This window comes from Platichthys flesus, chromosome 2 (genome assembly GCF_949316205.1).
Source record: "Platichthys flesus chromosome 2, fPlaFle2.1, whole genome shotgun sequence".
NCBI lineage: Eukaryota > Metazoa > Chordata > Actinopteri > Pleuronectiformes > Pleuronectidae > Platichthys > Platichthys flesus.
The window spans coordinates 9,968,835-9,983,559 of NC_084946.1; the positions used below are offsets into that span (position 1 = coordinate 9,968,835).

A 14,725-nucleotide genomic window follows, 5' to 3' on the forward strand; every position below is an offset into this window, starting at 1 on the left:
ATTATGTTGTCATGGCATACTTTTTCTTTACTTTATATCGTCTTTTTACTGTTGAAGTTTCCCCAAAAAATGTTGTTGCTGTATTTTCATTATTCACATAAGTGAAATGAAAGCTACTGACTTGGTTTTGGCTAAAATCCATCAAAGAAAACCTTAAACAATATAAAATAATAAGGCACCATATGATGGCTTCAGCTTAAACTATTCTTAAAGTGCTTTGCAAAGTCACCACATTGACTCAAATTTATAATAGCTTATAATGATTATGAATTTTAATTTCAACCATTTAAAACATGTATATATTATTTCATTGTAAAATTTACAAAATTATCCTCGTGTATATTTATGGTTCCCATTATTTTCTTTAAACCGTCATTCATTCAGTTTTGTTAGAATAAACTAGGTATTAATAGGTAGAACCGAATACTACCCTAGATAAACTGTAAATAATTTCCTTCGAAAAGTTTCAAATAAGTAATCTGATTGAAAGGATTTTTTTTTTTTATTGTGAATTGAGACATTTTGAGCCATACTCCATATCAGCTGGTGGCGGTAATGACCCAACTTGAATGCCAACTGCCAATAAACACCGAAGAAAAAACAGACCAATCACCGCCGCAGTGTGCTTTGTTCACTTCCGGCTATTCAATAAAGTTTATCAAGCTGCTGTAGACATGGGCGCAGTTACAGATGGTAAGTTACTGTTTTATTTGTGGATTTCAGCTTTGCTAAAAGCCACCAGTAGAAACGTGTACATTTTCAAAGTAAGATCATGCATAACCAAAGTCACCCTATACACATACGTGTTAGCATGCTTTAAAAACAGCTAATAGAACAGTAGCCACGTTAGCTAGCTAACAGTTAGCCGGTGGCTGTCTAGCAAAGCTGCTGTTTATGGAAGGCTGCCTGACCCCCTCTCTCTCGGCGCTATCCCAGATGAAGTGATTCGGAAACGTCTTCTCATCGACGGGGACGGAGCTGGTGATGATCGTCGAATCAATGTGCTGCTTAAGAGTTTCACAAAATGGTGCAACTCGCCTGGGACCCCAGAGGAAGGGTAAATGAGCTCCTTGGAAGACGACTGGACATCAGCCGTGGACTTTGTCGCCTAGTATATTGATATTCATGTTTAAAACTGTGGTGAACAGCTGCTTTGCTCCGAGGCTCACAGCATCTTATTATTCTGTGTAGCTTCACGCAGAGGATGCAGAGCACACTGGCCCAGTGCGAGTTCTCCATGGGGAAGACGTTGATGGTGTATGACATGAATCTTCGGGAAATGGAGAACTATGAGAAAATCTACACTAACATAGGTATGAACTGTTATGACTCTTATCAGGAATATTTAGAACATGAACCATTATTGAAGTTTAAAAATAAGTATCACCTAAATATATATTTAATCCTCCATCACATTAATAATACCCCCCCCCCCCCCCTGCATACCCCGGGACCCCAGTTTGAGTCTGGCACTTGTCCACAACACCCCATCTCTGGACACTTTTAAAAACTCTTCAAAGTCCACCTGTTCACATAAGCCTTAATGCGCGAGTTTCACTATCCCCAAGCTAGTGTTTCTACTGTTATTTTTTGTACTTGATTTGTTTTATGTTTTACTAACTCTGCAGTGGCTTTGGGTACCTTGAGTTATTATTATCATTGTTATTGTGCAATACAAATTCTCTTAATTTTAATATTATCTGTTTCGTAATTAGAAAAACTGTAACAGCAAAATAACGTAAATGTGTGTGTTTCAAATGCGTCCCACAATGACCTCATAACAAGCTCTTTGCTCCCCATGCAGAACAAAACATCACATCGGCACATGAGAAGATAGCAGAATGCAAAAAGGAAATACAGAGGGCAAAGAGGATACGAAAAAATCGGCAGGGTAAGAATATTTTCAGGACTCTAGACTTTAAAAAATGTATGCATTTGCTATTGCCTAAACTGCTTTCGCTCCTTATAAACAGTATTGTATAGCCATTGTAAGACCCAACCACATGGAGGTGAAATCACTACTATTAAATTTTGATAGTAAAGAAGGTAGTAAAAATGTTTCTACATCTTTTTTTTGTAAGTTAAAAAACATATCTTTAAACTCGGATGTAGACATAAATATCAGTCAGTGATGGACTAGCAACCATGATCGAAGTTATTGGCAGTGATGATGAAAAATAAGTTTGTGGTATTTCAAAGTGGAAATGGAGAGATTGTTCTGAGGGCATTTAACAAAGGTTGAAATTGCAACGCTACTTTGATTATTTATTTTTTTAGCACAGAATGATGGCAACGAGGATCATTAAAATTTAGCAAAAATGTTGCATGTCCTTTATTTCTTCTTCCTCTTCAGAGTATGATGCATTAGCCAAAGTTATCCAGCAGCACCCAGACCGACACGAGACATTAAAGTAAGTCGGCCTATGTCTTGATTCATTCAAATATTGTTTAATTTGTGTCATACATCCACATAGTATGTGGTGATAATAATAATGCATAACTCCCTTTCCTTTGAACACCTACAGACAGTTGGAGGCACTTGACAAAGAACTCCAGCAACTGTCTCAAATCAAGGAGAATGTGGATGATAAGGTAAAAACAAATACAAATATGCTCTCTTCTTTTCCACCTCCGCCTTCAATCAACAGTATTATTTTACTTCAATTGTATTAAACCTCTTTTGTTTCACTCAGTTGGAGTTAAGGAAGAAGCAGTTCCACGTGCTACTGAGTACCATACAGGAACTACAGCAGACTCTTGAGAGTGAGTACACAAGGGCATGCGTGGGTACCATGTTTGTGTTGTCTTTATGTACTCTATTCTCAGTAGCTGTTGTGCTGTACAACAAACCCAGACATGTTTAATCTGTTAAGGTCACTAGGCCCTGCTAATCTTCTTTATCTTTCCTAGATGATGAAAAATCAGACAATGACGACAACAGCCAGGAGAGCCCAACAGAGAATGGTGAATGAACGTTTCGAGCTCCTGAGTAGAATGAATGCAGCGGATCGCTTTTCAATGATTTTGTAATTGTTCCCTGAATCTTTTTGTATGTATTGTTCAATAAAGTTGGCTTGTCTACGTTTTTGTTGTTCAGTTTAGTTATTTATTGATATATGCTGCATATTTCACATAGAACTGAAATTGTCTATCTCCCTTTGTTGAGAATGATTTACCAAGGTGTCCAGACCAACAAGGATTTCATGTACGCAAGACATCAAGCACATTAGACTGATGTCAATAACAAATACAAGCAATTGATAAAAAGGTAATTGGTAAAATCCAGAATGGGTTAATAGTTAACAAGTAGGATGTCATTGAATCAACTTTCCACTAATATCATCCCCTCTAGATGGTATTTTGTTTTTACAAGTTCCTATGTGAAACCACCAGGAGTAGTCAAAGTACATGTTTTTTAATTGAGTATAGTCCTGAGTAAGTTTCAAGTCCAAAGTTAACCACATCCATCAAGAAGACAGTAACAGGCATTTCTTTTACAGTAACACAAACTAAAAGTGTTTCACTGGATTGTAGTTAGGTTGAAACACATTTCTTCTGTGACAACAATTCAGTTGAGCATGAATTGATCAGTGTTTTCTTTAAGGCAGCTCTAAGAAGCATTTTGATGCAATTAAAAATGTATTAAAAGACTGGAATGTGTCGCTCGTAGTGATAAACAGAGTTATCACTTGCATCCGCATCTCCCCTTAGGTTTGGGTAATTAGTGATAAGTCACAGCTAAAGGGACCGATGTTTCTCTTAAAAAATTATGAATACTCAACTTACATTGAGAACTGAAACATTATTCTGAAAAAATTTAATATTTCTACTTTTGGATGTCTAAATAAGCTGCATACACAATAACAAAATATATTTTTTGACGATACATAACTAGAAAAAACAGATTGTCTGAGATTACCTGTAAAAGCAAGTTGTGAAATATTTTCTTTAAACAAACACTAACAAATATGAATATGTTGCTTTTGGATATGTTCCAAGAATATACGTAAATTAAGCAACATTCATATCCTGTTTCATAAAGAAAATGCATATTTTTCTGGGAATTTCGTGACCTTTCCTTGTGTATCAATATAGTGCACATTACAGGACATTAATCACAACCTGTCCACTCTACACTTCTCTGGCAACTAATTTGCAGCATTTTTCAAATGAATGTTGAAAAGTAGAGTAATACAGGCTTAACCTGCATGCTTTAAAAATTCACCAGGTACGCTCGGGCCTTCATGAGGCGTTTCTGGCGACTCTGCAAAGCATCTCTCTTGGAACCAATGTCGTGGTCCTCCTTCAGCAACAGCTCCCAATTCTCCTTATCCTGAAGCATCTGCAGCATCTCACTCTGCAGCTGGACGGCAGACTGCTGCAACATCTGGTAGCGAATAACCAGTGGTATCTGGTCAGCGAGACGCTGGCTGGCAATCTGAAATATAATAGACATATATGAGAAAAGTTTGACGGACAAAAACCGTTGGGAAAAAACTGACCTCTATCTAAACCTTACTCATCGTACACATTAACCCTCAATGAAAACTTACTCTGTAATATGATCTAAGGTGTAAGAGCAACTCCTGAAGTGTTGCATGATTATCCATGTACAACCTAGGAGCACTCTTTTTAGAACGTTTTTCTTCTTCCTCGTTCTCCTCTCTCTTTCTGTCACTCAAACTGCTGCTGTAGGTTCTGTCCTGGGAGTAAACCAACATTTCCATCTTGAACTGGGTTCTCAGCATGGACTCTGCAATGGACTCTTTTTCTTGCTTTATGGTTTCAATCCTTGCCTGGAAAATTAGATTATTAACATGCAGCATGTTACTGACGATGAAGATCAAATTATAAGAATGTCAATATGGAAGTTATAAAACACCTTGGCTGATTTTATGAGGTTAGGAAATCCAGTGAAGCTACTGCTGGCCAGCTGCAAGAACACCCTCCTAACAGCATCTGGAGGAAATGGAAATGCAGCAGCCTGATTTCCACTGAGGCAAACAGAATGCAGAAAAACACCATGCATTTGTCTTACAGTATATTCAATTATTTACCTCCAATATCCTTGAGTTTCTTAACAGCTGGTTCTTCCAGCTGTTTCATCTGCTCACTGACCATGACCTCAAACGTCTTGTAGTTGATGAAGCCTGGCAGTTCTCTTCCACGGTACCTCTCTTCATAGGCCTCCACCTTTTTCTCGATCTTAATGTTAACTATGACACATTAACAGATATTTATTTCTGAGTCCTGCTGATGGGCTATTCACCAGACAGAAATAAAACACTCACAGTTGTATCCTGTTTTGTCCAGGTGGATGCTCCACTTCCCAAACTCTCTTCTGAGCATTGAATAGACATTGAGATGGTCTCCACATCTGAGTTCCTCCCCTGCAGCCAGACTGATGGCATCCTGAGTGAAGGCTGTTACTTTCTAGAATCCACGTAAGACAGCAGAATCAGCTGTTAACAAGTTGTTCAGAAATAGTGGCTGTAAGTATTTGTGTTGCCTGGTAAATATTATGAAGCATAAGGAAGCTCGCACATCAATCAGGAATGCGATTCTCTCAGCTGGGTCGGATGGGGGTCCACTGCCGTATCTCTCCAGCTCTACCTGCGTTTGTGCCAGTTTCTCCTCGATCTGTTCTTCCAGCCGAGGGAGAGATCTCTGAAAATAACAAAGCAGGGTTAAAATGATTGTCACCAAATTAGAAAAATCATAATTTGTACTATAATTGTAACAAAACTATAAAAAAGATTCACCTCAATGTGTTTCACCAGCTGAATTGTGAGTTCCTCAGCCAGTTTAGGAACTGTGGCCTTGCCTTCATCGTACAGGGTGCTGCAGCAGGAATTAACAGAGACTGAGTACATGGTACAGAACCTGTCAACACATTACCATATAAATATTTTGTAGATTACCCCAAAAAACGTACTTACTGGAAATGTGCATGTTCTGTAAAGAAGGTTTTCTCTCTTTCTAATGCTTCCGTCAGAGACACTTTGTCTGTGATCTCCTGCTGACCCCTGCACCTGACGATCATGTAGCCCTTCTTCAGGTGGATGACCTCATTATGAACAATGTCAATCACAGACTCCTCCGATCCTTTGTCAACCTGATCAGGCTTGGTCAAAATACCTGAAAGAGACAAGAGTGAAATAACTGAGAGCTGAGTAACTTCCCCTGGAGTTGGATCAACGTAAAAAAAAAAAAAAATTGTGTTTACCCAAAGTTCTCTCTCCATCAGGATCCACCTCCTGGGCCATCTTCAAGGCCTCTGTGGTTGCAATGTCCACGATACATGGAACAACCACCAGGCTGATGGTTTCTTGTTTTGTGATGAACTTGCGGATCAGGCTCTTTATCTGAAAGTATTGATTCATGTTGTTTTTCAACCAACTACGTTGTTGTGCTTGAGAATGTTTTTATCACATAATGAATGAATATTACAGAACTACATCCACACTAATATGTTTTTGTTTGAAAACTCTGCTAGGAGCAAGCCTGGCATCCACACGGTTCTCGGAGTAACTTCAGCACGACAAACATTAACTAAGTTACAAAGTCTGTTATTTTTATCCAGATTGAGTTTTGATTGAGTCAATGGAGGTCGACCGTGTGTGAGAGCGAGGAGGAGATTAAGGGGGTTATTAATTTAACTCAGTATTAAAATATTTATCATTATTTGATGATCAGTGTTGATATTGTGACGACAAACAAATGAACTGTAGCAAGTCAGAGACATCAGCTGAGAGAGAGAAAGAGAGAGAGAGAGAGAGAGAGCGAGAGAGACACACACACATACCTTTCCCTCAGGTTCTGGTATCATAAAGAAGCTTCGCACCTCTTTTATATAATATATAATCAACTGCTCATAGCAAAGAATCTGACCTGGGTCAAATGTGATTACTAGAAGTTTCAACAGTAGAATTAAGCCCGAGGAGGTGGAGCGAGGCAAATCTCTGTATGCTCTCTATTCTCTTCTTGCGACAATGATTCACTGATGGAAAAACCCATCAATGATCTGAATGGCTTTTATATATCATCTAGGGCGGCAAGGCTCCATCTGATTGGCCAAATATATTGACATGAAGAGCGTTAATGCATGGCGCATGAAACACCATTTATAGCATTTTGCCGTCTTTTGAGATACGTCTATTGCACGGGTTGATATTGCAGTGACAATAGATTTTCAGTATATCGTGCAGCCCTGGTACAGAGATTGTTTTAGTTTAAAAATACCATTTACTTACAATGGATGTAGCCTTAAACTCTATGAGAAGTAATTTCTGAGATGTAGTATGGGGCCAAAGGTTTTAGCCTGGTTCAGCTGGATAATTCAGAGACAACAATCAGGATTCAACAAGAGTTTGTCCCTGTGAGACGTGTTGACAGAGTTTTTGTGGACCGGGTATACCTGGTGTTCAATGTTCTCTGGTTGTCCCAATACAGCCACCCTGGTGATTCCAGGCAGGTCAATGAGCGTCAGGTCTGGAACATCAGGAGAGGCGATCTCCAGGCTGATCAGGTCATCACTGATGCCCACACCGACCCCAGCCATTTTATCCTGAGCTGGAGAGAAAGGATGTGATAAATTAAAAAACTGAAGGGATGGACAATGTGATGAAAGATGAAACCTTAGAAAAGGCAATAGCTCCTTCAATTATTTGTTGTTATTAGTAACATAAAAAAGCGTGGTATACTGTACCTTCTCGAATCATTTTCTCCACATCTGCTGGGTCATCTATCTCTTCCTCGTAGTCCCTGTAGCTAATCTTTCCGTACCACACGTCTCCTGATCTCTTTCTCTTCATCTTCAGCTCAAGAGGACATCTTGTCACTATGCCTGAGTTATTAATGAGTGAATAACGAGAGAGGGGTAATGGATACATTGAAGTCCACTGGACTTGGTGAAAGTCCGATGCCACCTCAGATGACATAGACACAAATTACTTTTCGTTTACCATGATAATCTAGTCAAACTTGAAATTGCCATAGTAAATATAATAAATAAGGGTTAGGGTTAGAGAGATAGTTCACAAAAAAATTAGCCATGACATTAAAATTCGACTCGAAATGAAATGAAGTTTGACACTACTCACTTCTTCTTAATATATAACCATATAACACTTATAAACCAACTCAACAAACATTAACAACTCCGATTATTGTGGACCTAGATGATGTGGGTGGTTTGTTTCTCTCCAGCCTGCTCTTCAGGTGAGTCCATCCTTTGATTGTGCGCTGCCTCTTTCCTCATGATGCACTTTGCGGAAGTCGACATATTTACGTAATCAATGACCTCGATTTCGTCAACGCCCTGCCCCAGGCTTATATGTCTAGGTGTACAATTGTACAGGTACAATAATTACGAGCCCTTTCATGTAAAATTGGTTTATGTCCATTGTAAATCCACCAATCGACATGACTTACCATTAACAACCATTGAATAAAAAAAACGAGCATTTCCTTATATACACTAAAACCAATAACCTACACTAAACTTAATTAATACAAGCTTGTGAAGTTGATTTTTCCTGAAGCGCCCTGCCGCTCGGAGAAGGTAACTGAACATCCAACCGCTCTGCAGGTCCACGTTTCTCAAATAATGAATGAATTATCATTTTTAAGTGAACTATCCCTCCAAGTTACCAAATCAAAAGCTTCGATGTGGTGTGTGCAGAGTTATGTCACCCTTCAAACAAATGCATTATTTTGTGACACATGAGCAAACAATTGCGTTGTTCTCCAGGGATTATACGGCACCTTTTCCTCTTGGCAGGGACACCCCTGAGAGCGCCTCCAGCACTGAGCTCTTCCCCGAGCTCTGGTCTCCTATGACGGCGATGGCCGGCAGCGCCAGGTCCTTCTCTACACCCAGAGAGCGGAGCGAGTCGATGAGGTCGATGCAGGGACGCACCTTCTCCTCATACTGTTCGTTCAGACTGTTCATGGTCGGGACTCCTCGTCTGTGGCGGAGACAGAACTAAAGAAGGATACAGAGGCAGCAGCTGGTCGTGCGATGCGGATAAAGACAGAGGCTCTGCTGCTTCCGTCACATACAGTCTTTTATGTGTTGGCAGAGAGGCGGAATCACAGACTTGTAAAGTTAAGTTTCGTTTCCTTAACTTTCATAAACCTGCAACGGATGCAGGAGGTGCGTTCACATAGAAGGAAAATGATCACTCATGATATATTTACTCTGCGTTAATCTGGTCTTTATAGTATGGAAGCCCTTTCCCGCCACTGTGATGAAGAAAATACAAATCCTTTATCTCATGATTTATGACTCAGTATCTCATAATTATGTACCTGTACAATTGTACACTTAGACATAATTATCTCATAATTATGTCTGTGCGTAACGTGACGCGCACAGACAGGACATCAGGGTTAAAGTGACGGAACGATCCTGAGTTTTGATCCGTCATCATCGATTCATAACTAAATACATGCGATTATCAGTTTGTGTGAAAAGGAACACGGACGAACACACACACACACACACACACACACACATACTCTCTCACACACAAACACGCACACACACACACACACACACACACACAAACAGAAGTGATGTCTTTTGTTAGGATAGGCTTTGACCTTTTGACATAGTATGATTAAAAACATAAACAGTTTGGAAACGTCATAGTATTTGTGGCAGTAGGCTAACTAGTAGTCCAACAATATCAGCTCCATGAAGATAATATGGTAAAAAAGCTTTATATCCTGCAGCAAATATAGCAGATGAGGTTCATTCTTGTTTTGTGGAGGGAACTTTGACACAGGATTACTCAAAAACGACACATTACCAGTACTTTGAGGAAAAAACATGACAGCACATAATGACACGTTCCAAACCTGATCTGGTTGGGTTTGACTGTATATATCATCACCCAATTATGTTTAACCTTTTAGTTAATGTAATTCAACTCATTCCCACAAGGTTTACACTTCTGAACTACTTGTCTATTGGTAAAAAATTGTTTTGATTATCAAAGGAAATAAACTGTTACTTTAAAGATTATGTCATAATGTATTCGGAGAGAAAATGAAAGTTTATTTAGGTCTCATTTCCTTGACTTTCATTTCTCTTCCTTTGTGTTGGAGCTACTTTCACTTTTCATGAGACAGATGCCCAAAGCTTGAGGCCAAGCCTGCAACATGCCCGTCTATTTGATATCATGTAAAATAACGACCACTGCACTGTCATTGTTATTTTAAAGAAATTAACAAATAATCCACTGACTATTGGTAAACACAAAATACCACCAGCAAGACAACATTAATAAAGCGTTAACTAATGAATGTATTCGTGCTGCAACCAGCCTTACAAATGGATCATGAACATGTAGGTGGATCCTACTTTTTGAAATTGTAATTATTTGTAAGTGGAGAACAAGATCCTCTGTTAACTATCAACTAGAGTGATAAGTGAAAGGGCAGGAAGAGACAAAGACACGTGTCATATAACAATATCAGAAAGATGACTGACTGAAGTTATTGTGAAGTCAACTTTTTGTCATTCATCCACATACACAGTATACGGCTGAACAAAATTACGTTTAAGAAGCAGTGCAGTTTTAAACACAACATATAAAAAAAAAACACACGATATATAAACATAACAAAAATGTAACACAGGACAGAGCTATAAGTGTTTCAAGAGTATTCTAAAGGATACATATACGTAGTATATTACTGAAATACCATATTAACAAGGTCTGTCGAGGTTGGGGTAGTGGTGTGTGTAGTGGATCAGAGGCTGCAAAACCTTCTACCTGATTGCATTGGGTCAAAACATCTGTGGGAGGGGTCCTTCATGATGGAAGGATATACAACGTGTTTTGAAAAAGGATGGTGGGGAAAGAGACTGGGAGGATCCTCTCAGCTGTCTTCACTATGCATTGTAGGGTCTTGCTTTCTGCTGATTTGCAATTCCCGAACCACACAGTGATGCAGCTGGACAGGATGCTCTCCACGGTGCCTCTGCAGAAGGTGGTGAGGATGAGTGGTGGTTTATTACTATTACTATATTACTATTAATGTCATAAAAATTACCTGAGTCAACAGAAACCATCTTTCAGAAAAATCTGCTTAACCTGAACTTGGATTTTTAGTTTGGCCCATAAAATACAAATACATGACAAATACACAGTAATGTTATGCCTTCATTATCAATGTCTTGACACCCTTTTGACACAGCTTGAAATGAATGACTAATGACATTTCCTGTTGCCATCAGGGGGCTCTAGAATCTTAAGTCCTTTAATCATGTCCAGGCCCTGAAAAAGCCCCAAAAGGGAAATACAAGTTCTTCAAAATACAATAGGGCCTCCCACCGGAGGTGCTCGGGCCCTAATGAAGCAAAGAAAAGAATCTGGAGAGGAGGACAGGTGACAACATGCAGTGACGGGAGGAGGGCTCTAAGTCCCCTGTTGAAGTGTCCCATGGCAAATACAGTCATTTAGTCCAGTTGGGAACATTCCTCTTCCCCCGCTTGCCCCGCTTCCTATTCTTCCCCTAGACGGAAACACAAACAAATAGACTTTTCAACTGATCAGCTGATAAGAATCGTTGCATCATTTAGCGTGATGATGTGAACATGTACGCGTTGTATGTGAGCATACATACATAGTTATCACTGGATGACCACTCAGGGTGCAGCTGATTATGGAGTGTCCTCTCCATCTCAGCTAGGTTGTAGTATTTGGCCTGCTGGTCTTTTGACAGGGCCTTCCACTGTTGACACACAACACACATGTAACTACATAACAACTTATTAACAGCCAAACAAAGATCCCATAGTGAATTTGTGAATACTGTTAAACCAGTGTTAAAAATTCAGAAGAACAAAACTTGTCAAGATGTGAAGCATCGAAGCTGGAGGAACGTTTTTAAATGATGTCACACACGCTGCTTGATGAATGATGGCAGAAAACATTTAAATCTTACTCTCTGTCCAAGGATGGTGTTCACAGAGGCAGAGTCACCTTGTTGTAGCTCGGCCGCAACAACGGGACTCTGCTCCTTCCTGAAGATCATGAACGCGTTGGATGGCTTCTTGATATATGGCTGACTGTAGTCATGATCATGCATCCTCCTTATATGGGAAAACAGAACAAGAGAATGAACTGCCACTCTGTAAAGCTGTGGGGTAAGAAAAGTACAATGAAGTGAGCTGGGTCATGAGCCTTGCTTTGTTTTGGTCTTCCAGTTGAAAGATCTCTGCCACAGAGGATGAACCCTGTCAGACGGACTTACTGTGAAATGTTCGGAGGAGGATCAGCAGCAGTATCAGGAGCAGTATTGGTTTGAGTCCCATTAACAGCCTCTGTATTCCTACATAAACACAATCAGACAGATACATTAGATCAGCGGTCCCGAACCTTTTTTGCGTGCGACCGGTTGGATGTCAGACAATATTTCCACGGACCGGCCTTTAAGGTGTGGGTACAGAGCCTCACTACGGAGGCCCTCTGGTACAGCCTCTGGTGACATCGGTAGATATTTTGTATTTTACGAATTTTACGAATTTGTTAATATGCGACCTCAAATTAATTATGCGTAGTAAGTTACCAGCAAGACGGAGACGGACGGATACCAAAGCTCCGTCACGCACACACTGCGTTTCTGTGCACTTTGGAGAGTTTTTTTATATTCAAATAAAGAATTAATTCGTTAATTAAAAAAAATTCCACCTATGTCACTACAGATATGATGTCGGAAATGGGAACAGAGTTTTTAGTGCTGTTGTGGCAATCTCAGGGTATTCTTCCATGACTTTAATCCAGAACACCGGCAGAGTTCTTTTCTAGAACATACTTTTAAGGCCGATTTGTTGACAAATGGGTCAGAAAAATACTGTGTGGGTTTGTGTTAAGTGGAAAAAGTCAAGTGACCGAGACAAGCGTCTTGACATGCGTAAAGCATGAGTCGTAACGGAGAAGATACGGTCATTTTCAAAATAAAACACTGTTCAGAATCAGATAATAAATAAAACAGAAAAAATGTAAGTTGTTTACTCTTTGCCCGGGGTTTGGGGACCACTGCATTAGATGACCAAACAAGTGTGGTTAAACATGCAAACAGAAGCTCACAGTTGTGTGTTAATTTGAATTCATGTGTGCGATACATACACCAATCCAACAGCTTTGTTGTTGAGATGCAGACATGATGGTACGGCAGGGGCCTTAAATGGTTGCACCAGGCTGATAGGAGCTGCTACCTCCCCAGGAACTCTACATCTCTGAGACCGAAGGGTCGTGGCAGGGACAGTAGGTAAAGGTGCAGTTGAAGGGTTTGGTATCTCTGGAAACGTTTCCCCCAACATCTCCAGGGCCACACCCATCTCCTCAAGTGAAGTGGGAGGGTTGGGAGAGTTTTCAAACAATTCCTTCATCATCCTGAAGGCTGTGTCCATAACTTCCTGCCACTCCCTATCTGACATCATACTTCGGAGGTCTGCCTCAAGGTCCATCTTCGGTTGCCCTGTCTGACATTGAGTCACTGCGCTCCTGTGACAAAATGACTCATATTCCTTTCCTGTGTTATTTCATTCATGGATGGATGTTCCTATGCTATGATCTCCTCTAGTTTAGATTCCTCATCAATGTCATCAAAGGAGCCTTCCTCTCTCAAACAAGCCAGTCTCTCTCTCTCTCTCTCTCTCTCTCTCTCTCTCTCTCTCTCTCTCTCTCTCTCTCTCTCTCTCTCTCCACCAGACGGTTCAGTTCAGTGAAGATCTTCTCACTGTCCTCCACTGCTTTATCAGCATTGCCATTGATGGCCTCCTCCTCCTGCTGAAGCAGCTTCACATCTTTATCTCTGTCCTGGAGTCTCTGCTGGTTTGTTTTTCTCCTCAGCCCGAGCTCTCTCTGCCTCTCAGTCCTTTCTGTTGCAGCTTTATTTTCATCCACAAAGCAGAGATAATAGATACACTGCTGATCAGTTTGGCAGAAGATCTGCATCACATTATGTCAAGAGAGCCGATGTTCTCCCTTGAGCTTCTCCAAGGGCTCCACTAGCTTGTGCTTCTTAAATGGACATGATTGAGAAATTAGCAAATGTGACCGGCTGGTAACAAGGAAATGCACTTTTTTTCTTGTGTGCATCAGGTGAATAATTATCCAATCACTGTTGTGTAAGCATCTCACCCGGTGTTAAATATATTGAGGTAGCTCCTCTCCCCACTTTCCGCTGCCGTTTCCGGTACAGGTATGTGGCGCGCTCTGCAGCGCATTGTGCGGATTGTTCCAGGCTGTTAAATATCACTGTATTTCAGGCCCACATTGAGCGGCATACTTGCAGGAGTATGTCTTTAATCCTCAGTCATATGTGTCTTTATCGTCATTTACCTACAGTTTGCATTGTGTTTTGAGGCTGAGACCACCTGCCCTGCAATAGCACTTGTTGTTTTGACTTACCTCAATTTAATAATGCATAGTGTATTCTAATCTATAAGGTTTCTATTTTGCCAACTGTGTATATCTGTTATTGAAATATCTATTTTTATAGAAAATTAATAATAAAGAATTCTTAAAAATTAACTTCTGACCAAATAAACATTGATATATTTTATAATTTAAACACTTTTCTGTATTTACGGGGAACCCTCTGATGAAAAATTCCAAAGACACGAGTTCCATGAATGTGAATGGGGTGTCTCTGCTCCCAATACAGTGTCTACTGAAGAAATGAAGCTGCACAGCACATCATGGGA

At 40.1% G+C, this 14,725-nt stretch overlaps 2 protein-coding genes and 1 long non-coding RNA gene across 4 annotated transcripts; 1 reads left to right on the top strand and 2 right to left on the bottom strand.

Moving 5' to 3' along the window:
• Positions 1-581: 581 nt before the first annotated feature.
• On the top strand, positions 582-3,085 carry thoc7 (THO complex 7). 2 transcript variants are annotated; one of them, XM_062397348.1, is made up of 9 exons: positions 582-693; positions 937-1,057; positions 1,192-1,313; positions 1,805-1,891; positions 2,354-2,411; positions 2,526-2,592; positions 2,694-2,763; positions 2,911-2,983; positions 3,020-3,085. In XM_062397348.1, the coding sequence occupies exons 1-8, from the start codon at positions 675-677 to the stop codon at positions 2,970-2,972; spliced, it is 606 nt and encodes a 201-aa protein (XP_062253332.1). In that variant the 5' UTR covers positions 582-674; the 3' UTR covers positions 2,973-2,983; positions 3,020-3,085. The 2 variants fall into 2 exon arrangements, with proteins under 2 accessions (XP_062253332.1, XP_062253324.1); XM_062397340.1 differs by having other exon boundaries at positions 2,911-3,085.
• A 314-nt stretch (positions 3,086-3,399) lies between these two features.
• LOC133961910 (interferon-induced GTP-binding protein Mx-like) lies at positions 3,400-9,190 on the bottom strand. The gene is made up of 12 exons (XM_062397316.1): positions 8,767-9,190; positions 7,709-7,846; positions 7,418-7,572; positions 6,227-6,365; positions 5,940-6,138; positions 5,763-5,841; positions 5,545-5,667; positions 5,292-5,433; positions 5,058-5,216; positions 4,883-4,959; positions 4,554-4,796; positions 3,400-4,438 (listed from the first exon to the last, which is right to left on the bottom strand). Exons 1-12 carry the CDS (start codon positions 8,951-8,953, stop codon positions 4,214-4,216), a joined length of 1,866 nt encoding a protein of 621 aa, XP_062253300.1. The 5' UTR covers positions 8,954-9,190; the 3' UTR covers positions 3,400-4,213.
• Positions 9,191-10,990: 1,800 nt separating this feature from the next.
• On the bottom strand, positions 10,991-14,293 carry LOC133961943 (uncharacterized). The gene is made up of 4 exons (XR_009922061.1): positions 12,268-14,293; positions 11,959-12,106; positions 11,638-11,745; positions 10,991-11,526 (listed from the first exon to the last, which is right to left on the bottom strand). It is a non-coding gene; the product is annotated as an uncharacterized LOC133961943 (long non-coding RNA).
• Positions 14,294-14,725: the final 432 nt, after the last annotated feature.